The 26,025-nt window shown below is 38.2% G+C and overlaps 1 protein-coding gene across 2 annotated transcripts in view; it reads left to right on the forward strand.

The window, feature by feature from the left end:
- The window catches only part of PAWR (pro-apoptotic WT1 regulator), a 73,937-nt gene that overhangs the window by 26,372 nt on the left and 21,540 nt on the right, over positions 1-26,025 (forward strand). For both annotated transcript variants that reach the window (XM_063396417.1, XM_063396418.1), the window contains exon 3: positions 12,946-13,074. In XM_063396417.1, coding sequence (XP_063252487.1) covers positions 12,946-13,074 — 129 coding nt within the window. The remainder of the gene's footprint in view (positions 1-12,945; positions 13,075-26,025) is intronic.

Genomic DNA, 26,025 nt, shown 5'->3' on the forward strand with positions numbered 1-26,025 from the left:
CTTCAAACACAAACCAGAAACAGAAAAGGAGCTACAGAAGACAGTTAGAGCCTTTCATTATCCTGACTCCATTTAATAAGATGGTACATTTTGTAGAAATAAAGATAGCCAGAAAAAAATCCTAGGCCCCACTTATATTCTAGGCATAAACTACTGCAGCTAAATTATCAGTGCTTTTTTTAAAAATCTTTACAATCTATGTCATAAGTACAGTTTAAAAAGGGCCATAGAAGTGTGTATTTGTACAAAGCTCTATTTATAAAAAGGAGTTCCCATGTTAAAAAATGTTATGAAACCTTTTCTTAGAGTAGAAATAAGAGAATACTAAAATCCTAGCAGCATAGTGCAGTACCTGTGTTATGATCCTTTGTAGTCTTGTTTTTAATGGATATTTTTCCTAAAATGACTTGCATATGTTAGCAGGAGAAGTCACTAATGTGAGGTATGCTATATATACAAGGTATACATATTTTAATGTGTTTTTGTATATTGTGCCAGGAGAGGAGGTAATTCATTACAAATTTCACATGGAGTTGGGCCAGGTCCTTGTGCTGTTATGTTTGTGCACCTGTTGTAATAATAGGGCAAGTGGCAGGACTGAAGATTAACATTTTTGAGATTGATTGAATTCATTTATGGTGGGATCAGTTCCAGTACAGGTAAACATGCCAAGACAGAAGGATGGGCAGTGCAGGTGTCAGGATGAACAGAAGATGAGGCTGGGCTGTTTGACCAGACTGTAGGTATTTCTGACTTCATGCTGTTTGTGTTGGACAAGGCAGGTCAAGTCCAGCTTGTTCTCGTCTCTCCATTCTGCTCATTTATATTTGTGTTGCAGTTTTCTTTCAGTTCCAATGGCCCTGCTGCGTGTGGAGCCAAGAAGAACATGCGAGAAGGAGCGTGTTAATCCAGTCTTTGTCTCTTGATGGGCTCTTTACCTAGGGAGCGTTAGCACAGGGCTATGCAGTGATGTGGCATGGTGGTGAAACTTCCAGTGCTTGGATGGATGAGAGCTGCAGCTCTGTAGTAGTCCTTTTTAAACATAGAGTAATAGCAGCTGAGCAGGTTACAAGGGCAAAACTGTTCTGTAGCACATACAGCCTGCTGGTTCAAGAAGTCACCTGGGCCTTGTGTTGGCACTCTGAAGTCTCAATCAGTAGTTTGTTTCCCTTTAAAAATCCCCAAATAGTTATTAATGTTAAATGTGCTTTTATATTAATTTCTATTGAATCTCTATATCTCTGGTTTGAATTGCTGAGGTTTAATTTTGTTAGACTTTATCCTTTTCCATGTCCAGGCTGCTTTAGAGCCTTGCTTTTACCTGACTTGCCTGTGCTGTCCTGGCACCCATTTGATGCTGTAGTTAGCTAGACCAAGGTGTACAGAATACTGTTCACTTTTCATAGAGGTGCCTCTCTGCTCAGAATGACCCTGACCCGATTTGCCAGTGTCGGCAGAGGGGATGCAGAAGATTGGTAGATGCCCTTGTGCAGGAGCAGAAAAGAGGGAGAGTTGGAGTATAGCTAAATGGACACTTGCTGATTCTAGCTGTTGTGGAACCTCAGCCCTTGTCCATTGTGTTGTTAAATTTCTTAGGCATCTTGGGAGAGGGAGTACTCTTGTTTTCTTGGCTGGAAAAAACAGTTGCAGGGTGACATGGAAATAAAAAATAGGACATCAAAATAAAATCAAAGCACTGCAGAGTTATTTCAGTGTTGAATCAAAGTTTAGCTCAACTTAAGGGTGAACATTCAGTTCTGATTGTAACTAGAGTACTTTCCTTTCTTTAAATTGTCTGGTGCCCTCACACAGTTAGGCATAGATATGGAAAGAAACTTTGTGTTTCTACATTATTTTAATATTGTTTATGTTACTTCAGAATTCCTTGCTCTTCTAGATCTACAGCCAGGAATCATGCGGCAGGGAAGGGAAAGACTTTTAAATATTTACTGAACGGAAAGCTGTATATATAAAGCCTTCTGCTAGTTTTTGTTTCGTTTAGTGCAGGTGCTAAGAGGTTAATGGCTACCCTATCACATCTATTGTATCAAGAGATTCTTTTCTAACCTAAAGCAATGTTAATTTCCATTTAAGGAATAATGTCTGCAGGAGCCAGTGGTATTTACTAACTGCGCCTGTAAAAACATTCCTTTTCACCCTCAGATGCTCACTCAGCCTTCTGTTTTCCAAGCAACGTTATTACAGGCTTTAGCTTGTAGTCTGAGAAATTAAAAGCATGTTTTAATAACGTGAACAGCAGATTCCTCATTCCTGACTCCTCCTCGGATACTTCTTTACCTGCTTTCCTCTGGTTTGGACTGGACTATAAGTGTAGCCATGGAGGCGGATTTATTTTGTTGTTTTTGTATGTGTGTGTCCTCCTGTTAAGAATGGGAAGATCCCTACTGGAGCATCAATTTATATTTGAAAGAGGTCATTAAGATTCTTTAAATCAAGAGGAAAAAGTCAGATTTTAACTGTCATTTGGCTGTGATAAGTAATTAATGAGAGAAATTGAATGGAATCCCATTTGCAGTGTTGTCAAGTCATGTGAATTCCTCTCCTTGTCCTCTTTGGTCAGAGTGACAGGCTGTGGGGCTGGACACTGCAGTGGCTCAGGGCTACTCCATGGTAATGGAATGAATGCTTCTACCCTGTGGTACCTACAGGATGCATGTAATTGTTCACCTTTCTTTCACTCAGGAATGGCAAAGCTTGAATTACCTTGTGTTTACCACAGTTTGCTCTACAGAAAACAACGCGTGAGAACAGTTACCATGGCGAACAAGATGCGAGTTAATTTTGCATCCGTCTTAATCTTAACCTCATGTTTAATGACACTCAGTGGAAGGGGGGGAAGGAGTGTAGCCCTTCTGTTCTATGCCTCAGCAAGGGAGACCCTTGCCAGTGCCTTGGGTCTGGAGCACAGAGCAAATCCATGTCACCTTGTAGCAAAGTTTCCCTGCCACCAGTAATGAGCAGTTTTGAGTATTTCAGAAGAGAGGACTTTACCCAGTATTCCTATTTTGAAGTTGAGAAATGCATGTTACAGTTGATGTTATGAATCAAGATAATAAATGCTTTATAAGCTGAAATCTTAATGATTTGCTTGAGCTGTCTGGTCTCAGGCTCTTAGCTTGAGCTGTCGTTTATGTCTAGATGGGGTGACATACAAGTAATTGATTGCTGAAGACCCAAGGCTTACACTATATTGTATGCAAGTAACTCTGTAGCTAAAAAACCCCCAAAACTTTAGCAGTCACTCAACAATTAAAATAACAGTAATGGAAAATTGCCTCTTTTGTATAAAATCTGCACTTGTGAATACAAACTTTTATTTATCCAGCATTTTCTGTGCTTTATTTATACATGCTTTGTTCTGGTTTGTTTTCTTGTAGAAATAACATTGCTGTCCCACGGAATGAGTTACAGTAGTGTAAGGTTCCAGTGAGTGAAGTTGTTTTGAACCAACTGTGTGACGTGACTCATTCCTCCCATTATGATCCTATACTAGGATTTCCTCACACCTGGATGGGTTTGGTTTTGTGTCTGTGCATGTTGTTCTCTGTTCTGAGGTCATCATATTCAAATGCTACTTTTGTATGAAGGTACTTAAACTTGCTGGTACTGTTTACTGTGCACATGAAATACTCTTTAGTGGTAAATCCTTGTTTATTTGCATGTTCCCACCCTGAAGTCCTAGTTTTTCTTACCTACTGGAAGTGGAGTGTGCCCAGCTCTGTCTTAGATGTGGTAATCAAAATATGAAAATTTTTGGATGCATTTTGCAGAGAAGATTAGGCAGCCCACTCTGACAGTGACAGAAAGACCACAAAAAATAAGTACCTTGTGTAGTTTTGCTTCTCAGACCAGTTGAAACAGATGTGTCCTTTGCTTGCTTGCTTATTTTTGCTGCTGTAATATCTGTTTACTTGAGTAGCTCCCTCTCACCAGGCATCAGCTACATGTTCTTTCTGTGAGCCTTTCCCACAGTTCTTTCTATCTCCCACACTTTCTCCTCCTCACTCCCAAGTCAATGCTGTAGTTCCCTCAGTTCCTCACAGAGCATTTGAATGGGAAGAGTCAGACACCTGCTGAGCTGGCTCAGGGCTGTGTACAGTGCTGACTGATTAGGTGGAAGGGTAACTGCCTGTTTTGTCTAGTCCTTGAATTACTGTGGCAACTAATCTGCATATTTCACTTGCAGCAAACTTGAGTTAACCCCCTCACACTTGTGCAACTCTCATGTCTTAAAGAATCTATTACTAAGTATTCATTACTGTCTGAAACATAACATGCACACGCCTGCCAGCACTAGTGACTTCAGAAAGATATGGGTAAAAAAGAGCTGTGATTTCTGAGTGCAGTTTCCGAAAGAAGCAAGGATACAAGTAGAGGTAACAGAAGACACTTAGGCTGTTAGTGTGTGAGAGTGCACTGTGGGAACCTGGACTGGATGTCTATCGAGATCCTTGGATATTGATATATTTTTTTAAAAGTGCTGACAGTGCTCCCAAGGAAGAGGACTTCCCTCCAAATACATAGCTAAAGAGTGATTTTGGAAGTCTATGTTGGGGAACAGCTTCACAGAATTGTCATTAGGATTAATTTGTAGGTATAAGGTGTTCTCCCAGGAAATAGTTAAAATATTGACTTCAGCAACAATTTCAAACTTTTTTGATCTTACCTGGTTATATCTGTCCTAGAGAGGCTTCAGTATCAGTTCTGGTAGTGCTTTTTCTGCCTGCTCAGTTTCAAGCAGTGCTGTCCATTGCTGACAGCAGTGCTGAGTCCATTAGAAGCACTTGTTTATTGCCTTGGAAATCAAATTCAAACACACTTTTTTATCCAGACAAGTGCCTATCCTATTTGAAGTGCTTTTTCAGTACTACTTTTCCCTTTCTGTCCCACAGGTGAATGTAGACACCATCTCTGTCTGGTTAGTACACTTACTTGTATTAGGACTTGAAAGAAGCTTCTGGAAGAGCAGAAAATCTGATTGATTTTTCATCAGTTTTTCTGTAGATTGAGAGGATCTCACTCCTAAACAAGAAGTGTGGTACAACTCTCAAAGTATTGAGCCAAAGTTTTTCTTCTTCCCTTTGAGATTTGTTCTGAGTCTGTTGTCCTGGCTTGCCTGTGCTCAGTTGGTTTTCATCAGCCATTTTGCCTTTGTTAGTTTGACCAATCCCACACCCACTGTCTGTAAACATTGAATGAGATTCGGTGAGTAGAATAAGAAAAATGACAACTAGCTTATTAGGCAAGAGAGCAGAATCCTATGAAGGCACTGCATTAAAAAAAATTACTTGGAACTTGATATTCAGACATTACAAATGGCTACAAACTGCATGCTTTAGGGGATGGGATAGTTAGAAATACAGTTCTACTGATTAACCTGTTTGGTCTCCTTTTAGAACATTCTTCAAGTACTGATCTCATCTTTGTTTCTCTTCAGAAGCGCCATAGATATACTGGGGGAGAGAACATTCTTCTGTGTTATATGGCCACATTAAAAAGAATAATTCTGTTTTGAAAATAGCATGCTAATCTTCACCAAGATTTTTTTCTCTCCCTGTTTCTGTGGCTTTAAAGAGAAGGGTGCTCAATCTGTATGGTCTTTTGCTACATGACAATGCATCTTTCTCTCATTGGGAGCACTGTTTCTGTTAGCTAACTTTTGTCAGAAATACATGACAGGGAAAGTCAAAGTGGTGCTGGTTACAGACATTTTTACTCCATTATCTGTTGTTTGAGTGGCTTTTGTTCAGTTGTTGATAACATGCCCTCTAATACCAACATCTCCTAAACTCTTACCTAGTACAGGAGCAAGTTTAATAGCAAAAATAGCGTAGGTGGGCATCAAGTGTGTAAATGATCACTTTCTTTCTATACATCTAAGAAGAATTCTCTTTTCTGCTCTTGCAGTCTATGATTGTTGTTTCCTAATGTCTATGGCATGAGGTAAACTGATAAATATTTCTTCTGTCACCAGTGCAAATATTTTTAACAGATTTCTCTTTCCCCCTGGCTGAACCAGGCAAGTCTTGTTTTACCCAATTTCTTCTGCTCAGCCACTGGCTTGCTATCTTTGTTTCATACAGGATGCATCACTTCAGAATGTTAATTAGGAGGTTAATGAGACTGATTTGGTGACTGACTCCACTTCTCTGGCTGTGTGATTTTTGGGACCATTTCTTTTTTGGGAACATTTTAGATTCATGTTTAAAAATATTAGTATTTCTGTGTAGAGAAGGTAGTTTTTATTGACTCTATACCAGATGTCCACCATCAGCAGAGGAGGGAAAAGACATTTTACTATCGAAATAGAAGTAAGGAGCAGTGTGCAAAATTTAAATGAGGAGCGGGATGTTTATTTTCACTCTTAGTACACAGAGATGTTCTATATAAGGACTGTATAGTTCTGAAAGTCAGATCATTCCAACAGCATTAGGGGGATTTGGCTGCTTTTCTTTAGACCCTTTATTTGATGTTGATTCACATTTTATTTTTAAGAGCATGAGATTGGGATTTCTTCTGGATGAGTCATAATTCTATTCATATAATAACTTCCCCGTGGAGCAGGTGCAAGCAGTTGGATGTCACTGCATAAGGATCCTCAGTCATTGTTGCTGCTTGATACTTGTTCTTAGGTTTTGATCAGTGAGAAGGGCTCTAAAATGCTAACAGGGAGTTGAGCGTTAAATAGTTTGCTGCTTAATTCTGATAGTTTGCCAATCCAGAATTTTTATTATCTCCCTTTTCTAGAAAGATTTTAATAATGCTAGATAGCTTGTCTTTTGCAAGACAAGTTTTCTTGTATCCCTGGAATTTTACTCTGTGACTTTAATGTCATGTACTAAGTAGTTAAATTAAGCATATCCACCAATCATCCTTGACAAGCCTTGTGATAAAGAATTTTTTGGCAATTAGTTTAAGTTAAACATTTGACTTTTGAACTCATTCTTGTGGTATGTTTGAAAACACTGGTGACCAAACAGTGTATTTTGATGAATAACAAACTGCAAACATTGCTGCTTTTTGTTATTATAATGAGGGATAATTGACATTCTGGTGGTGATGCAGTTGATGTTTTACATAAAGCTTTAAAAGAATTCAAAATACTTTGTTATTTTGCTCTTAATACAGACAAATATGCTGGATTTTTTTCCAGAAACATTTCTAAGAGGATTTTGAGACTTTAAATTGTATTTGCTCTGGAATATAATTGAATGTACAAAGTAGGTACTTATAAATTCTTATTATGGGTGAAAAAAGGATAGAGTTCAAAAAAAAAGTAAATGTGACTTATAATGAGGAATGCTGTGAATTTGGTAGAGCAAGATGTGCATTTCCCTGATCTCTATGTGATGCTGGTCTTTGAGGATTGCTTTGTTGGCAGCATGGTCAAGGATGAGAGAATCCCATGGCTGCAGTCAGCTGTGCCTGACCCACCTGCTGGGCACTGACCCATTGTTGTCCTAGGGTCTCTTTTGATCTCAGATACCAAAGATTCCTGCCTTTACTCTCCCTCCATGTTAAAAATGCATGCTCGTGATTATACTAATGGGATATTGGACTGCTCCAGTTAGAGCTGGAGACTTTTAGAAGTGCACGAACATCATTCAGATAAGGTGTTGGAATTCAGTATCCTTTTCTGGACTCTCTTAATGTGAGAATTGAAGTCTTAAAAAAAATATATATTTAGCTGGGTAATTGATAAAACTGTTTTAGACAGTTCATAGGAATAACATTATCTCTTTCCACCTTTATGGGAACGATTTTCAACCTGTAAAGAAAAGCACTTCAGCAAGGGAAATGTGATGAAAGGCTTGCAGAGTGAAAAAGATGAAATTTTTCCAATTATACTGTCATTCCAATAAAAAGATTTTATTACTCTAAACCTGTTTCACTTAAATATTTTGGGTGTTATGTGGACACTGTAATAAAAGTGTGTTACAAATATCATTAAAATTAGTGTTTCAGAGGGGAAAGTTATATAATCTTAAAATCATAGAGGTTTGGGATTTTTGCTTGGTTGTGGTGGAAGGCGCTGACAGACGGATTTGATACTATGCAAACAGGTCTGAAGATGGCATTTAGCTGATATCAAAGTTGTGCATGGTAAAGCAAGGAAGCATTTGGTTCTCAGTGTTGCAGTAAGAAGAGTGATTATAGAGAAATCATGTATAAAATAGTTGTCTTTTGTTTGCAGTAATTTTCCGGGTTTTTCTGAATGGTCTGCCAAGGGAAAAATAATGTTGAATCCAAAAATGGATGTTGCAATAGTTAATTGCCTGAATAAGTTTTTTTCAGAGTTAAAAGCAATTCTTATATCTTGTCTTGTATTTCTACTGTGGAAGCTTTTAGAAAATACTTACACTTAATGGAAGAAACCTTTACGGTTTTACAATGTCTTGAGATGAGGTTGATAATGCACTTTGGACTTTTTCTGAGCATGGGAAATATCCTTATGGTAAAATTGATTTTTTAAAATTGCCTTTTTAAATTGTTCCTAGTTATTTCAGGGAAATGGTAAGATGCCTTGTTTCCTATCCTACATTACTACCATGGTTAAGCTAAGAAAGCCCATCAAGATAACTGGTGATGCTTGTGATGCAGAGTTTCTGTTCATTGCCCAACATAAAGCTGAACATGGGGTTTTACTGAGAGTACGTATCTGCTTGCACATCTTGCTGTACTGGTTCAATATGGTATTATCTCAAATGCTCATCATTTTCAAAAAGCTGATGTAGCACAACCATTCCTGGAGTTCTGTGAAATAAATGGTTTGAATGGGCTGGTATCTGGTCCAGGCAAAATCAACTGAGCAAATTAAAACTGCTGAAACTAACCTGACTGACCTTTCATGAAAAGAACTGGGAAGCCCTCAGTTATGTGCTTGGCCAGCAGGACTCCAAGGCAGAAGCAGGTCGGTGCAGGAAGGGGGATGGGAGCAGGGACATTTTGACTCAGCACGGTTTCTTGTGAGAGCAGTTTCTGCATGCTCGTAAACTGATGTGCACAGAATAGGAATATTGCTTCTTCCCAGGGAAAAGACAGCCCATCCCCAGCTTTTGCTTGTTCTTAGCGATGCACAAATATTTATAGGAAGCACACCAGTGAATCATTAGAAGTGTTCTTCATACAATGTCTCCTTGAACTGAAGGTGGTGGTATGCTGGAATGTGGGGGTATCTTTGTGGCAGTTTCTTTCCTCAGTCTGAATATTTTTGAAAGCGTCTTATTCTGCTTGTATTTTCCATACTAGAGGTTTACAGAAAAATGTTTATACTACAGCTTCAAACATTTGCTGAAATCCTAGAAAACCTAAAGAATTTCTGTGGATTCCTTATATTAAGATCAGATGTGGGAATGTCACATTGAATATCTGCTATACAAAACTCAGATGATTTTAATAAAAAATAGGAATCTGAAATGGTATGTGCCTAGTGGCAAAATAAAAAGCAGAGGAAAGAGAATGGACAGAAAATTATATAATGGGTCAGAATTACACCTCGGTGGTTACAAGTCCATTTCTCTGCTGTGTTGACAAGAGAAAGTAATTGCTGTACTTACGTCTTTCTCAATGATGTGAAACTAGTTTTTACAGCAAAGTGCAATATATGAGAGAGCCTGCAATGTGAGAAACACAATAATTGAGCTGATTGAAATGTCTTGTGGGCTGAGGCAGTTCCAGCTGCAGGGCAGTTGGAAAAAACCCAGTTTTTAAGTGTCCAACAACACTTTGAACATTTTTAATTTTTTCAATAATAATGTATCAACCCTCACCCAAAAACCGAAATGTGGTTTTATTGATTTTTATTACTCTAAAAGTTAGCTAAGAACATAAATGGCAATAATGCTGTCAATCAATAACTGAAGATGAAGCGCACAAGCAGGATATTTTTAATAAGACAGCTTATTTCATCATGAGTCAAAACAAGTGGATTTCCTTTTTAAGGCTTATGGTTATTGAAGCAAAACTTAACTTACTAAAAGGCAGTAAAAGGTTTAAATTATGTAGTTGTTACCGTGTTGGTCTGTGCTCAGCCTGCATTTTGTAAACATTGCGTAAATTGGTGTGTCTGCATGTTTGGAAGGGGCAGCATAACTTTTGTGTTTGGGAAACCACAGCCTCTGACAGTGACTACGAATCTGCTTTAGGGCAGGAAGGCATGGGAGCCCTGGCCAAATGTGCCATGTCAGCCTGTATGGTGACTGTCAACCTGTGCTCGTGACTCGTCCACCTCATCTCTTACGAGTAATAAAACCTGGTGCTCCTGTGGTTGTGACCACTTGAACTTGTGTTGGCCTCAGCTGCCATGAGCCCTGCTGAGTGAGGGGGACTGGGCTGGGGAGCAAGCACCCATAGCCTTTCAAACAGAGGTTATGTGCTCTGAATTAGATTGACGTCATCTGTTAACCAGCTGTTCAATGCTTGGGAGGAAGGCCTTTAACCTTGGAAGTATGGATTATTTGGGGTGGCTGAATATCTTTCCATGGTACTGATTTGAGGACTTTGGTGATTTTGGGCCTTCCTGAGAAGAAAGGAAAGGCTGGGAATGGACATTGCTGGCAAATCCTAACAGAAAATAATTAGTTTAAAATTATGTGGCTAGAACTTTCACACCAGTTTTTTTCCTGTTCAAAATTGTTAAAAGAATAGTTAGTAGCCAGGTGTTCTTATATTAAAAGAGAGAAGAACATTCTTCATTACAGATGTAATTGTATTCAGAGAAAAATATTTATATGGAATGCTCACTGTCTTTGGAAAGCTTATGAGAAGCATGTAACTGAAGGAGTGAATTTGTGGAGACAGTACACTTACCTGCTTAGTCACTACTGAGACTTTTTTCCTACAATATTGATATTTGAGCTTCATTTTTCTCCTTAAAGAATGTTTTTCTTGAAAATGCAAAGTAATTTCTGTTCTATGTCATGACAGCTTGGAGACCAGAAGACCAATCTGAAAATGTTTCTGGTTTTCTAACACAGTATCATTCTTCATCTGCATGACACTAGTTAAAATTTACGTGATACCTTCTGCGTGTGTTGTAGTTCTTTCTGCACAAGGCTGGCTTTGTAAGAGGCGAATATCACTCCATTTCTTGTTGCAGTAGGGTCTTGTTACTTCTTATTGTGTCACTTCATAATGGATTAACACAATAATAGGATAAATTAGGACCTAAGTTAATGTTATCAAAATTTTTAAGTTTTACAGTTTATAAAAGGTAGAGGAAGTTGATTTAAAGATCATTTCCTAGAATGTGCCATGACAGTGTTTTTTAAACACTTTATTATAAATGGACCCAAAAGAATTACATTAAATACTTGTAATTATTTTTATTAGAAAAGACTCACTGAAAGTGTTTTTGAATGTACAATGATTTAGCCATAGTAACCTTCTAAGTATGCCTTTCTTTGTGATAGGAGCAGGTTTGCATCAGTTGCATTGAAAGGTTGGTTAGAAGTAGACCAGTGAAATTGCATTAGTGTTGCTGTCATGAGCGCTGCTGTGGAGAGTTTAAATGGCTTTTATTCAGGTTCACTTGAGGAAACATATCCCTTTCTGGTTTGCCAGTTCCCTAGCACTTGTTATCACCATAGTGTTTGCTTTGGAGGAGCTGGAGTTGGTTTTTGATACACTGGTGCTATTTTCAGCTAGCAAATAATGGTTTTATTTTTAAAGATACTGTATTCCAGCATTCTTGTTATATACTTTTGATTAGTTTTGTGTCCTTTGTGGAAGATGATGACAGATATTGTCAGTATCTGAGCCTCAAAATACTGCCTTTGTTTTTTATGCATTAGGAATTTCAACTGAAATAATTTGACATTCATCTACATTCTCTGCTAGTCCTGTTCTCTGTTTCTCAAGGTACTTTACATTAATCTAGAAACTTTTTCTGATGTCTTAAACTGATCATTTCCCTGTGTTTCTGTAACAAGGTTTCACACATCTCTTGTTCTAATGTAGAGTGCTGGCAAGGAGCTTGTGATGTCATGATCAGATTTTTTTTTTTTTTTTTTTTAGCTTTTTCTGCTTTAAGTTGATCTTCTAACCATAAGATTGTGAGGGTTTTTTCTTTCTGTAAATATGTGTTCATTAAATTAATAGACTGACCTAGACATAGCTGACTTAACCCAAAGCTGGTTGAGTCCTCGCGTTTCTACCCTGGCCTTAACGTGGCTTTGAGCTAGAACAGAGGCAGTAATAAGGATTATTTATTTTTTTATTTACTTGCCTACTTACTTCTCCTGTCTCTGGCCTGACAGCAGTCAGTGCTTTAGAAACTTAAATCTTCTCAAAGCAAGTATTTCAGCAAATCTAGTATGAAACATTTGTGTTGAAGAGTCAGAGCATTCCATGTAAGCGTAAACTGTCAGTAATATAAAAATTACTGATTTTCAACGGTAAATTTTCAAAGAAAAAATGAAAACCAAGGGTACCAAAATTAAAATGGGTGATTGAGACTGACACTTCAACCTCAGCAGGTGCCACTATGTCAAAATAGATCAGCTGTTGAGTGGAGTAAGTTAACTTTTTTTTTCTTTTCTGGATTTCCTGAAAATCTCTTACATGTGAAGGTAATATTTTTGCCACACACAATTGCATGTGGCAAACAGGTTTGTAGAATCATTCCAATGAAAGGAACTTCAGGTATAGTCCAAGCTCCTGCTCACAAGAGGATTAACACTGAATTCGCACAGCGTTGTCTAAACCTTTGCCAAATTGGATCTTGTTTTGATTATTTCTTACTTTTGTGATGAAGAAAAAGCTGTTATTTGGAAAGAAAAGCATTTAAACATTTAAGTAAACTTCCCTAAAATATGAAATTAATATTTGAAGATATTCACTGATGCATGAATTTTGTGAAATATAGCAAGCATGTGAAGCAACATACAAAGACTGTAACTGATAGCTAAATATTTTTTGTTTTAGAGCCTTGACGAATATGAAGATGATGAAGCAGGACAGAAGGAACGAAAGAAAGAGGATGCTATTACTCAACAGAATACGATACAAAATGAGAGTTCCAGTACCGATACCTCTTGCTCATACTTACTCCAGGTGAGATCTTAACATTGTTCATTTTGGCATTTTACTCAGATTTAAAACTCAGACTATTTTCTTCTTTGTGTTTCTTAACAGTAGATTATACCCTACGTGAAAAAAAACGTAAGGTTCAGGAGTTGACACATTACTGAAAATGGAGTATGAGGTTCCATTCCTCAGACTTAACACTACTGAGACAAAGATTCTGACAACAGAATCTTCTGTTTCTTTAGAGGTCTTGAAGGTAATAGTTTTGATGTTCGTCACAGAACTTACTATTTAGTGAGGGGAAGAGAAACTGGGAGATTCAAGTGAAAAATACTGACAGGTTTAGAATATTGAATTAATTGGAGGTAGACTTCTAAATCAGGACACATTTTCCTAATTTATTTTGTCAATTGACTTCTAATTACTGATTCTAGGATTGAAACCAACACACAAACTCCTAAACCAGCCGTTTCTCCCTTTTTATTGCTTTCCAATCCCCTGACTGCACTCATTCCTGCAGTCCCCTCCCGCTGATATGAAAACATTGCCAGTTATGCCCAGTACGGCTCTCCTTCATACTTTACCACTTGTGGCAAATGTTCTGTCTCTTTCCTGAGTGGCCTAAGTCTCTTTAGCCAGTCTTGTTTCTCCTTCTCTTACCTAGCAGCATATACAAACCCAGCTGTACTGAGGCCATCCAGCTCTGCCTGTTGACTCCAAGAGGCACCAGCCCATGCACAGGATGAAAAACATGCAAACAAACTAAACTAAGCACCTGGTGCTCATGGATACTTTTCTTACTATCCATAATTAGAGGTGGCATGGCTGGATTGGTAGATCTGGTGGATTTCCTTCTAAAATTTCCCAGTCTTTCATATGCTCATGGATGCCTTTATAACGTCGAAAAGAGCCTGAGGCAGAGAAGTCTGCAACTTAATTACCTGGAATGTCAAGATCTGTCTCCTTTTGTTAAAGTTGAACCTGTCATTTTCCATGTTTCCATGTGATTTCAACAAGGTGTCCCGGTGGAAGACCTGGGGAATGACTGCTTTTTCTTTATGTGTCTGAGTGCTGCAGAGAGAGGATGGTTCCTCTCAGCTGCCTGTTCTCTAGGCTGAAGAATTCTATTTTATTTGCTTGTTCCTTATACAGGAGCTACTCAATAACATTCTCTGCTTTCCAGTTTGACTCTGTTTTGTTTGCTGCCCAAAAACAGAACTAGTGAAACGTTCACTACAAAATACAGTCATAGAGTGGTTTAGTGGTGGGGTTTGTTTTGTTCTCTGTTTCTTTCCTAATAATTCCTGATACCTTTTTGTCTCCTGAGCACTGAATTTACTGTTTATGTTGTGTATGCACAATCTAACTTAACATTTTGGAGTTAGCTATGAGTGAGAGTAACAAGCTCAGAGGTCAATGCCTGTGTAAATTTAGAAACATGTTCACCTTTTGTTTCACTTATGTACACTATACTTATGTACATTAAATTTAATCTCCCGTTCCACCTCCCAGTCACTCCCAGTAGAGGAGTCATGCATGTTTTTACAGTTGATCCATATCTTTTCTGTTCTGAATAGCAACTGTGGACATCTTCTCCCCAAATACATTGGAAAGCACAGGTTCCTCCACAGGTTCCTGTGACACTATTCTGGTTGTTCCATCCCCTGTGAAAGCTGACCATTGGAGTCCATCATTATATCCTGCCTTTTCACCAGTGGTTTATTCACAGGACGTTTTCTTTTACTCCAGGAGGAGATTACTTTCTTTAGGAGGTTTTTGGGAATGCCTTTGAAATGCACTATGCTGTCAATCAAATTTCTGTCCTGGACATGTTTTTATAACTTAAAAGAACTGTATTAGATTTGTGAAGTGCAGCTATTCTACAAATGCTTTGGTGATTCTTCCACATGGTGGAAGAATCATATTTACTTACTTATTTCTTAATTGTTCTAGACTTACTAGCAACACTCCATCCAGTATAAATATCAAGTTTACTCCTCTATAGTTCTGTGTTTGTTAAAGAATCTTCTTGAGGATGATGTTTGTGTTACACCATGGTACTAGGGCAGTTTTAAATTAGGAGTTCCATTTGATCTCGAGTAGTTCAGCTATACATTTTTCAGTAACATGAATAGTTTCTTCAAAGTTTACAGAGTAAATAGCTGCCTCATTCTGGCAGGTAACTTTTTAAAATTTCTCTTATTAATTTTTTTTCACATTCTAACAGTGCTTCTGCTGTAAATAGACCATTCTCCAGAGGGAGTGCTCTAATATGACACTCCTACCATTCTTTTCCATGGTGAACATCAGCAGAAGTATTTCTGCAAAGTGGCTGTCTTCTCTGAGTATGCCTCATAACTGGATCCGTTGTCTTTGCAGATTTGTCAGAAGCTGTCATGCTGAAAAGTTTTTATGCTTTTTTTCCAAGTTGTTTGTAAGACTGTCTTACAGTGTTCACTCTCTCTTCACTTCTTTAGCAGACATTCCAAAAGTTGTAATTTTTAGTTTTCCCTAGTGGTGTTATATAATGTCCTCTCTTTTTTTCATCCAAATTTTCTATCTTCTTGACCAGCAATCTCAGTTTTTATTTACTGAACAGTCTTTAATAATTGTATGCTACATTTCCAAGTTTGTCACCTCTGTATTCCAGCAGGCACTACTTTGTTGATGGAACACAGCAGGAGTGTCCTGTTACTGACAATAGAGAATAGAGTCCCAGGTCTCAGATCTGGCAAAGGCCCAGGGTGGCACATGTACAGAACAGATGGAGCCTTAGAAAGTTGTAGCTACTAAGACTTAATCAGTTTACTACTGGCTCTGTCAATTTGCTTTTTATTAGAAGACTTGGAACTTGCTCATTTTGAACAGAATTTGACAGCAGTGGTATTTCAGCTTTGATGACTTAATTTCCTTTTGATTCTACTTCATGCAAGACTAATACTCTTAAAAGCAGAGCTTACGTTGTAGGTGTAAGAACTTAAGTTGCCATTGACCAATATATATTTAACTTCCATGTACTAAGCAGAAAAAATACATTTCTGTAGTTACAGCTATTTCCCCTCCCTCGTCCATTCTTATTATAATTTAATGAAATTTGTAAATACATAATTATTGTGAATGTGGTAAATAAGATGGTATTGACTTCATATTTGATGAGGAAATATGTTCCTGAATAAGATTTTCTTTCCAGTCCTTAATCTGATGTTTTAGTTCCATTTTAATATTGTCAGAGGTTGTGGGTCCCATTTTTTTAGGCAATATGAACATTCTTTGAAAACTATGGCTGAATTTAATGTTCTTGATCCAAAGCACAGACATACCAGGTTTGTTTAAGACTAGATCTAAAAATACAGCAGACTTGAGTATTATCCCTGAAGCAGAGCTATTTGACTGAAATAATCTTCTGAATTATTTTATATTGGCAACATAGAACAGGGTAGGTCTGGCAATGTTACAAGCACTGAAAAAGTAGTATAATCAAAGAATTTGTTATTTAACTTTAGCAAAAGTTACTAAAGTTTCTACTTCAACTAGAAATCTTCAGTGCCTGGTAATTATAGAAATCTGCTCTTGTTTAACAGAGATGGCAAAATCGAAAATAGTGCAAAACTATTTGACAGCAGTGTCTTTCTGCAAGTGGATAGCAATGATATGTTCAAAGTAGCAAACATGTCTTCATTGAAAGGTATTAGTATTAATGTGCTATACAGAAAGCTGTCATCAAAAAAACAAGTTTTGGCTGGAAAAACCAACTTGTTTAATGAAGATTTATTTTTAAGTCTTTTAAAAGACTCTGTGTTCCAGAGTGTGGAAAAGATGTTACTATTAGCTAAAAATTCAAAAAACACCTGCCAAAAAACGCCATATGCATGGCCATTGTATCAGAGCATTCAGGTTTGCTGGTACCATGGTCATGTGCCTCTTGGAATTCAGTTGTCTGTGCATCTGGCCTCCCAAAATATGCCTCAGATATGTGCCCTTCTTCATGTAATCCTGTGGCAGTAGGGTTAACATAACCTCTGTGTCCTTACAAAAGTGGTATTTGAGCATGGTAACATGATGTGATGTGTGTATCACCTTATGGTGTGTCCAGTGGAAAATTGGAGAGCCAGTTGGGAAGGCTGAGAAGATGAATACAAAGCGAATATAAAGCCTTGCAGTGTGAGACACGTGGATAGGTCCTCCATCCATTAAAACATTCAAATTGCAACTGGCTGTTTTTTGCAGTTATGCTATAGTAATATAGAAGTGTCATTCTCAATACCTTGGAAAGGGTTTGAAATCCTTTGTTTTATGTTATCTTTGCTTCCTATCTGCTTGCATTTTACTTTGCGTTGTACTGTCAGTGAATACTAGTTGTGCTGTGCAGTGAATGAGTACATTGCAAAGAATTTATCCGCTGTGAATAATTGACATTTAATGTACAGGAGTTGAGAAAATATGTATTGTCAAAAGCATCAAGAGACAAAAAGGCATTTGAGAACTTCAAAATTGCTTTTGTCATTGGCATGAGGGTGGGGGTTACTGAGTTCTAGATGTGTGCTTTTTTTCTTATTGAGGATAAAAATAGTCTTGCTGGATGAGCTGAATCCTTTCCTCTCCCTGGAAACCTTGACCCAAACATGTCAGGATGGTTTTTTTGCTACTAGCATAACATGGAAATAGGAATCAATTAGAGTGAGAGATACTGCTTTTTGTGCCTGTGGACATGGAAAGAGGAAATTTTGAGTCACTTAGATACTGAACTTGAACCTTTGTGAAACTAATACTCTGAATCCTTCAAATGAAAGGTAATTATTTATAAATACTGAAATGATTTAGAGTATCTTACTGTAGAAGGGGAATGTTGATCTTTATTATCGTCACAGAGAAGCAAAATTTGTCTAGTGTATTTCATAATTCCATATTAGTAAATTGAAGATCATAACTATCACAGTTAACAGTATCTTTTGCATCTGTACTGATTGCCAAAGGTCTCTCTGCAGTTGTCTGCTAGAAACCTGCCTTGGTATTTGTAATGCCGGTGTGAAACTGGTAAGGGAATTTTGCCTCTCAAGCATTGTGAAGCCTGGGACCCCATTATGAGATGACTCACACTTTTTTTTTAAGCCATGACAACTACTTTGCTGCACCTAATTGCATATTATGTATTGCTGCAAAGCCCAGGGAGGGCCTCATTCAAGACCCTTGCCCTCCAGTTGGAAATAGCAGTCATTTTGTTCCAACCATTAATTTGCTTTGTGTATGCAATTGTAATGCACATTTCTTGCTATCTCTGTATTGGTCTTAGCATGTACATGAACATGAAATTCAAGAAATTAAGATGTTGACTCTTACAAAATTAGTTACAAGACACAGCTTTGTGAGATACATTTTAGACAGATACCCACACTGAATTGCAGTCACAAACACAGAATGGATTTGCTAGACAAAAAAATGTCACTTCTAACCTTGTTAAACTGTAAAGTTGTATTATATTCTTGCAGTAAGTACAAATTATGTCCATTAGCAGGCAGACTAAAGCTTGATCCTAGTACTGAATTCCTGTGGAGCTGTTAATCCAAGACAAGAGAAGGCAAAGCTGCCCTAGTTTTCAGCTCAGAGCACTGACTTACACACACAATAGTATTGCCATGTCTTGAATTGCTCTTACTCCCCTCTGTAGCAGCAATGCAGGTTTTTGTTCTCTGCAAGAGATTAGCTTGTGATAGATGCTTGGATAATCATTCAATTTAGTGCAGAAATTGCCCAGCAGCTTTGAAAGAATCCTTGTTGATTGGAGGTGAATGTAGGATGAAATGTCTACATAATTAGCATTAACAGTACAATTATGAAATTGTCACAGTAGGTTGGGTTCATTGTAGTAACTTCAGTATGAATAGGTTAGGTAGCTGGCAAAGTAATCTAAACTTGATTTATTAACATGACCCTTTAGTTATGCCTTGTGCATTTAGTTGTAAGTCATTCAAAAGCCTTTGAAAATTGAAGGAAAGCCACATCTGATCTTTTTTTAACCTTTTGTTCTAACAAAGGTTAACATTTCACCAAAACATTGCAGGCACTTTCTAAAAGGAACGTGGTCCAATGATATTTCTACAGAAGTGCAGTTCTGTCTGCTTAAATACCATTCTTTTCTTTAAATGTGACCTAACACATTGAAATTTTTGGAAGCAAGGATATATATCAGTCTTACAAAACTATAAATGTTTAAGAGAGGCACCTTATAAGCTTTGCTGAATGCAATAAATAAAGGTAAGGAATGAAACTCCTTAGCTTTGTGGCAGACTGTGAGAAATGCAGGGATCTGAATTTGTTACATGTATTTCCTTTCAGAACAACAGCTAAAAACCTGCTTGACACAAGCTTCCCCAGAGTTTTGTACTTGAATCTTGTGCTGAGAGTATAGTGCCAGACAAGCCAGTCAACTCAAGTTGACTTTTTGCCTATTTTGCCTTTTCTGGCTTTTCATTTTGCAGTGTAATGTCATACAACATCATTTTACTATTACTTTCATTATCCAAAGTATGTGATAGTAATATTCATGCCTATTCATATATGTCTTTTCAAAGGCATCTGGCATCTAGGTTTCACATAGCTCTTGCAGAGAATTGTGTGCATGCATTCAAGAGCAGTAATTAATCTTTTGTTAAGTATTTTGCTGTGATGTTGCTTGATGTGAATTTCCATCCATAGAGAAGATGTCCTACACTAGGCATGCCTAAATGTATTAAACATGTTTTCTTTTCAGCACTACATTTTTTAGATGTTAGGCCAGGAGTTATTTTGCATAAGATGATTATAATATTGCTATTGTTTTTATAAGTAAGGAAGTAAATGCAATTAAAGTACAGAAATATGTTAATTGTGGTGACATATGCTTAAGTTTGGAAGTCATAAGTAATTCTGCCAAGTCAGGTTATATGACTAATATTTGAGAGTTTACTACCAGATAATATTCATCTTGGGTTTTCTGTTTGCAGGTGGAGTGTGATGCACTTCACAGAGATGATATGAAAGCAGTCATTCGTATCCACAAAGCACTTAGGCAATAATAGTGACTGCAGTAGAAAACTCATGAGGAAATCTGATTATATATCTAAAAGAGTTTGCATAAAAGTTAGTTTAAAATTATTCAAAGTCAGTGTTAAGTATGACAATATCACTGATTTTTACAACGCATTTGCACCTTAAGTCAGTTGTGTGTGTGTGTGTGTGTGCGCGCAGTGTTTTTAAAGTGACATTAGTTGGAGGGAATTTGCTGCCCTGTGCAGGTCATGACATGAACCAGGTGCTTCAGTTACCATCTGCTATGGCTCCCGTGGCTTGGGAGACCCAGATGATTTCTGTGACCTGTAAGGAAAACAGGAGCACAGGAATTTCATATTTTCACGGTCACATGTGATCAGGCAATCACTCAGGTTATTTCTAGCAATATGGGCCTATATTCAGAGCAGTCTGAGTATGTTAATAACTAAGTAATTAAGGCATGTGTCCACTTTGTGAAGAGCTAGCAAATGCAAAATGTTGAACGTTACTGAGTATTGTTCTTTGTGTTCCACTTAAGAGATGTTGTGGAAAAATACATCATGATGTCAGGAAGGCAGTATCATGAGTATGAATGAAAGTTGCAAAGGGCTAGGACGTTCTGACCTGTTCTGAATTGGTTGACTTTGCAGTCCTAATTTGCTGAATTGCCTTTTTCTGAACGTATTATTGCAGGTTGGAAAACCTCTATATAGTAGCTTTTTCATTAATCTTCAAGGTAACTGATGTTATGTTGCATGGTGTTCTTGTCTGGTATAACTGGAGGCTTTAACTACACTCAAGGATTTGTTTTGATAAAAATGAGATTGCTAGGTTTTAGTTACATTGTATGGAATTGTGTTTTCAGTAAAACAGCATTTTAAAACAGTTGAGTCGGAATTTCTCATGGGAATGGGCTATGTCATAAGATGTTGTTGTAGCAACATAGGTTTCTCTGCCAGAATCTTCCTGCCATGTGAACAAATTTAGTATATGTGTGTCTGTTGGTAGAGTGCTGCTGATCCATGCATGTTCAGTGCATTTTATGTGCCAGAGGATCTGCACATGCAAATCTGATTCAGCTGTACTGCATGTGCACTATTCAGTACTGCTGCTTTTGGAAAATGCTTTCAAGTGAAATCGTGGTCCTTTTTGCCCCTGAGAAATCAGGAAGCTGAGAGCTAGCACTTACTGATGTGAGACCAAAGGGAGAGAGGGTGGCTGTGAATTGCCTGTGAGCCAGATAAAGTTGCTAGGCTAAGCAACATGCAGCCTTGAGGGTGCAGCTCAGGCATCCCTACTTTGAGTTGCCTAACTTCTGCTCTTAGAGGGGAATACTGATAATGACTTTCAAGATTTGTCTTCCTGACAAACGACCAAGAAGAGAAATCTTTCAAATTTTTGTGGAAGGCATTTTTTGTGTTCAGTGCTTAATCAATGTCAATCAAATATATTTGATTACCCTTGATGGCAAGCTTTGCTTTTCTTAGAAAGAAATACAGAATTATTAACATTTTGAACAGCTGTGTTCAGTAAAGTTTAATTTAGTGGATAAGTGGTTTAAGCTTAAAATTTTGTTTGATGAATGCATTTTACTCCCAGTAAATAGAATTAAATGTACCCATGAAGTCTCCTAAAACTGAATGTTTGATTTTGTGTGCCTGTTGTATGTGTGCACAACACTTTCTCACAGGACCTGCATGAAAACTAAAGTTGAATTAAGCCTGTATCTGTGAAGGCAAGGCATTTTGGAAGCTTCCTGTTCTTACTTTAGATGCACAGTTGTGCCTAGGAACCTACAAGGTTTTCAGCACAGCCTGCTCTTCAGGTACTTTCTAAATCCTTACATACAGCAAATGTGAAGCAAAGTGTGTAATGATTTCTTACAATTTCTTCCTTGTAGTTTCTTTAATTTGGTTGTGATCCTTCTGCTAAGATTTCATTTTCTGAGGGCTTTGTTTACTTTTATTCTAATTTTTTCTTGTCTTTAGATGTTGCTTCTGTATACTCATCTGTGTGAACAGATACTTGGTTTGTTGTTGCCCTGTTTTTCTTTCACTGTGGAGTTCATGTAGCTGTGCTCCAGAATTGCATCAACACTAGCTACTGTTACACTGGTCTGAAGCCTTTTTTTGAACCTTTATACAGATGTAAGGAATAGGAAGCGGTTTCTCAAATTCCCAACTAATGTTTTGAGCAGCCTAAAATGACCTTATATAAAGGATTTTTTTTTCCCCTGACTGTTTTCTGTTTTGGATTCGCTTTTTAAGTCAGTTGGGTTACAGTGGGTATCTCCTCCCAGTCTTTTTTATTTGTGTGGGGAAACAATAAAAGTGATCCTGAAAGTATAATGATAAACTGTATCCAAGGTTTCTTTGGCAAGAAGAATCTTTGAGCATGTATAAATTTATTGCAGAAGAGTTTCTTCCTGACGTATCTACTTATACAAATAAATTACACAGCCTGACCGATACCAAAAGTTTTGTAAGGTATGGTGATACTCGTGGTTCCTGCACTTTTCTGTGCTTCTACTCTAGAGAGAGAATATTATTTGATACTGTTGTCATGCCAGGAACAAGTCTGAAGCCTAGGTAGCAGTTTTGAGTACCTGCTGGGTGTGTACAGAGGGAGGGAGGAGGTTCTTTTCTGCAAAAACCTGCGTGGACCATGGACCAAGAGGATGCCTGCTGCAAGGTGAAAAGGGGAGACAACTTGCTCAGTATTGCTGAAAGATAAGCAGAAACGTATAACCTGCACAAATGCACATAGCAATAGTTGTCAGACATTTTGTAACATGCATCATACATTCATGTTATTAATACCAAGTTAGAGAATATCATAGCAGTAGTTACTCAGATGTGCTGATGTCTTTGGAAGATGCAGATTCCAGTTCCATGGTGGTGGGAGAGTGGCTGGGGCAGGACAGCCTGCTTCTCCATCTCTACATCCTTGCAGTCTAGTGTAACTAATGTGATGGCTCAGGAGGGAGGAGGAATCTGTAGTTCATAGTTGTTTGGTGGAGACAGTCTGACTGTGTTCATGCTGTTAAAAAGTGCAAGACCTGGGTGTGAGCTCAACTGCTGCACTGCTGATAGAGCCCATGTCTTAATTATTGGCAACATTTTTTGGCATGGTTTTGGTTCATGCTACCTAATGCCTCTCTTATGTCATACCTGAGGACTGTTTGAGGAATAATGTACCAGGAGCCAGTCCTCTTATACAGTATGAACATCACAGCACCAGTTTTGGCTGCCTGTGTAGTGCTACAAGGACATTACTAGCCTTTACTAGCCCAAAAACAACTGCATACCTTTAATCAACAGGCTAGGGTATGCAACACAGGTCTTTGCTCTGAAAACACTGCTTTGAGTTGTACTTCAGCCCTTGTGTGATTTCAAATAGCTGTGGCTGAGGGTAGCCTACAGATTCTTATTTTTTAGGGATACCACATTGTCTTTCTGATCATTTTTCCTGCTCTGCTTTTTCTGTGGGTCACCTGAGATCTAGTCAGGTTTTTTCAGCCTGATCTAATCAGCTGCTTTACAGCTTTTGTTCTGAGTGCCTAATTGCTTGTCCTGAACTCTTTTTCTGACTCTTCAGAGGTGAATGTTGCTTGAATATAGAAATAGAGAATAACAAATAAAAGAAAAGCTCTTTTAACTTATTTGTGTGTTTCTGGTTTCCTTGTTTCTGGGGGCTGTTTTCTTCTGGAAGATGCTTGACTTACCTGGGAGTTACTTGTGCTACCTGCAGGTATTTCTTTAATTATTTTTTCTCACCTTATGTCCTTAACAGATTTCTTCATAGGTATGAATTGAGGATACTTAGCTTTCCCTTAGAACTTTGATTCCTTAGGTGTTCTTGCAGTGTTTCTCTATGGCCCCCTGGCTCTGTGTAAACAGGCAGATAAGTTATAACTCCCTTGGCTTCGCAGGAGGAATATCTATCACTTGAACCCAGGCATTTTAGCACATTTATTAGTTCTAGTTTGAAGGACTGGAATTAGCCTAGTTTGAAGCTGTAAAAAATGAAGTCAAGGTTCACAAAGTTGTGTTGCATTTCCATGAAAAACATCTCTAGGTGTTTTTAAAGGGGTGACACAATTGAGAAGAACTGTCAACTCCCTCACGGGCAGAGGGGCCCTGTAGACTTAGACAAACTAGAGAATTGGGCAATCACCAACTGTTTGAAATTCAACAAGGGCAGGTGCCAAATCCTGTGCCTGGAGGTGCCTGGGGCAGTCCTGGTTGTGTCCACAGATTGGGGAGCAGGAAAGACCCGGGGATCCTTGTGGATGGCAAGCTGAATGTGAGCCAGCAGTTCCCTAGCAGCCAGGAGAGGCCAGCTGGGCAAGGGAGGGGATTGTCCTGCCCTGCCCTGCACTGGGACAGCCTCACCTTAAGTCCTTTGTGCAGTTTTGGGTGCCACAATGTGTAAAAGACATTTTAAAACTATTACACAGCATCGAGAGGAGAGCCACAAGGATGGTGAAGGGCATGGAGTGGGAGCCATATGAGGAGCAGCTGAGGTCACTCGGTCTGTTCAGCCTGGAGAGGAGGAGGCTGAAGGGAGACCTCATTGTTGTCCTCATCCTCACAAGGGGAGGAGGAAGGGCAGGTACTGCTCTCTTCACTCTTGGGACCAGTGACAGGACCTGAGGAAACGGCATAAAGCTGAGTCGGGAGAGCTTATGGTTGGATATCAGAAAAAACTCTTCACCCAGAGGGTGGTTGGGCACTGGAACAGCTCCCCAGGACAGTGATCACAGCAGCAAGCCTGACAGAGTTCAAGAAGCATTTGGACAACATTCTCAGGCATACAGTGTGATCCTTGGGGTATCCTGTTTAGGACCAGGCATTGGACTTGATGATTCTGATGGGTCCTTTCCAACTCAGCATGTTCTTTGATTTTGTGATTCAGGGATGGAAGGTAAATGGTATCTCTTGAGTCTTGACAGAAAATTGCTTTTGGGAAATTTTGATGGGAGGAGAAGAAAGGTATTTCATCAGTCTTTTTGCTGTTTTTCTCATCTGCAGTCATTCCTGGTTTGATTAGGGTGAGACTGCCTTTCAGTTGTTGAGCATTTAGATGTTATCCCATTTTAAGAGCTGAATGAAACCTTGCCATATGTAACTGCAAACAAATTTCCAAACAAATCTCAGTGCAAAGTTGTACTGAATGTGAGAAGTAGCTGTAGTTAATCAAGATGTGATTTAAGATACAGGAGTTAACTTGATTTGCTGGATGGAGGAAGAATCTACCTTGGCATGTAAAAAGGCAAGAAACGCCAGGAGTAGGTCTCCTTCTTCTCTGTAGTGAAGTTGTATTTGCTCACATCTTGAAGAATGTACAAGAAACTTTTTAGGAAGCCGATATTTGAATTATATGTGAAAAGAAAATTGTTTTGGTGGCCTAATTTCAGTCAAAATTTCATCTTGCATGTTGCAGGAATATCATTATGTAGTAATAATTTGCACTAGTGTATAGTTATATTTCAAAACAGTGTGCATATTCTTCATGTCAGTATATAAACTAGTGAGTCCTAACAGCCTGATTTGATCCAGGGGATTTGCTTTAATTGTTTGCAAAACTTTTAAGTAGTGTTTCAAGGGATTCCAGTGAACCTTTTACATAGTCCAGCTGACTCCAGGGTCTGTACTTGTTTAAAAACAATGCTTGTTAGTGGATTTTAACTAGCAAATTTGTAATAGTAGGGTTGGTTTAACATCTGGAAAACTTTGTCAGACACTTTTAAACACAGACAATTCTGTTTATTTAAAGCCCGATGACCAGCTTGTTTATATAATCTCTCTGTTGGCCAGATGAAATACCAAGATGAGCCAGAAGCAAAGAGGAGTGTTAGCCAAGTTCCTTGCATCCTAGTTTGACAGAGATTTAGTTGGTAGTAAATGGTTTCATTAATTGAAATGATCTCAGCTGCCTTTTCTGTCCTTA

The sequence above is a fragment of the Prinia subflava genome, chromosome 4 (assembly GCF_021018805.1).
Source record: "Prinia subflava isolate CZ2003 ecotype Zambia chromosome 4, Cam_Psub_1.2, whole genome shotgun sequence".
Taxonomy (NCBI): Eukaryota; Metazoa; Chordata; class Aves; order Passeriformes; family Cisticolidae; genus Prinia; species Prinia subflava.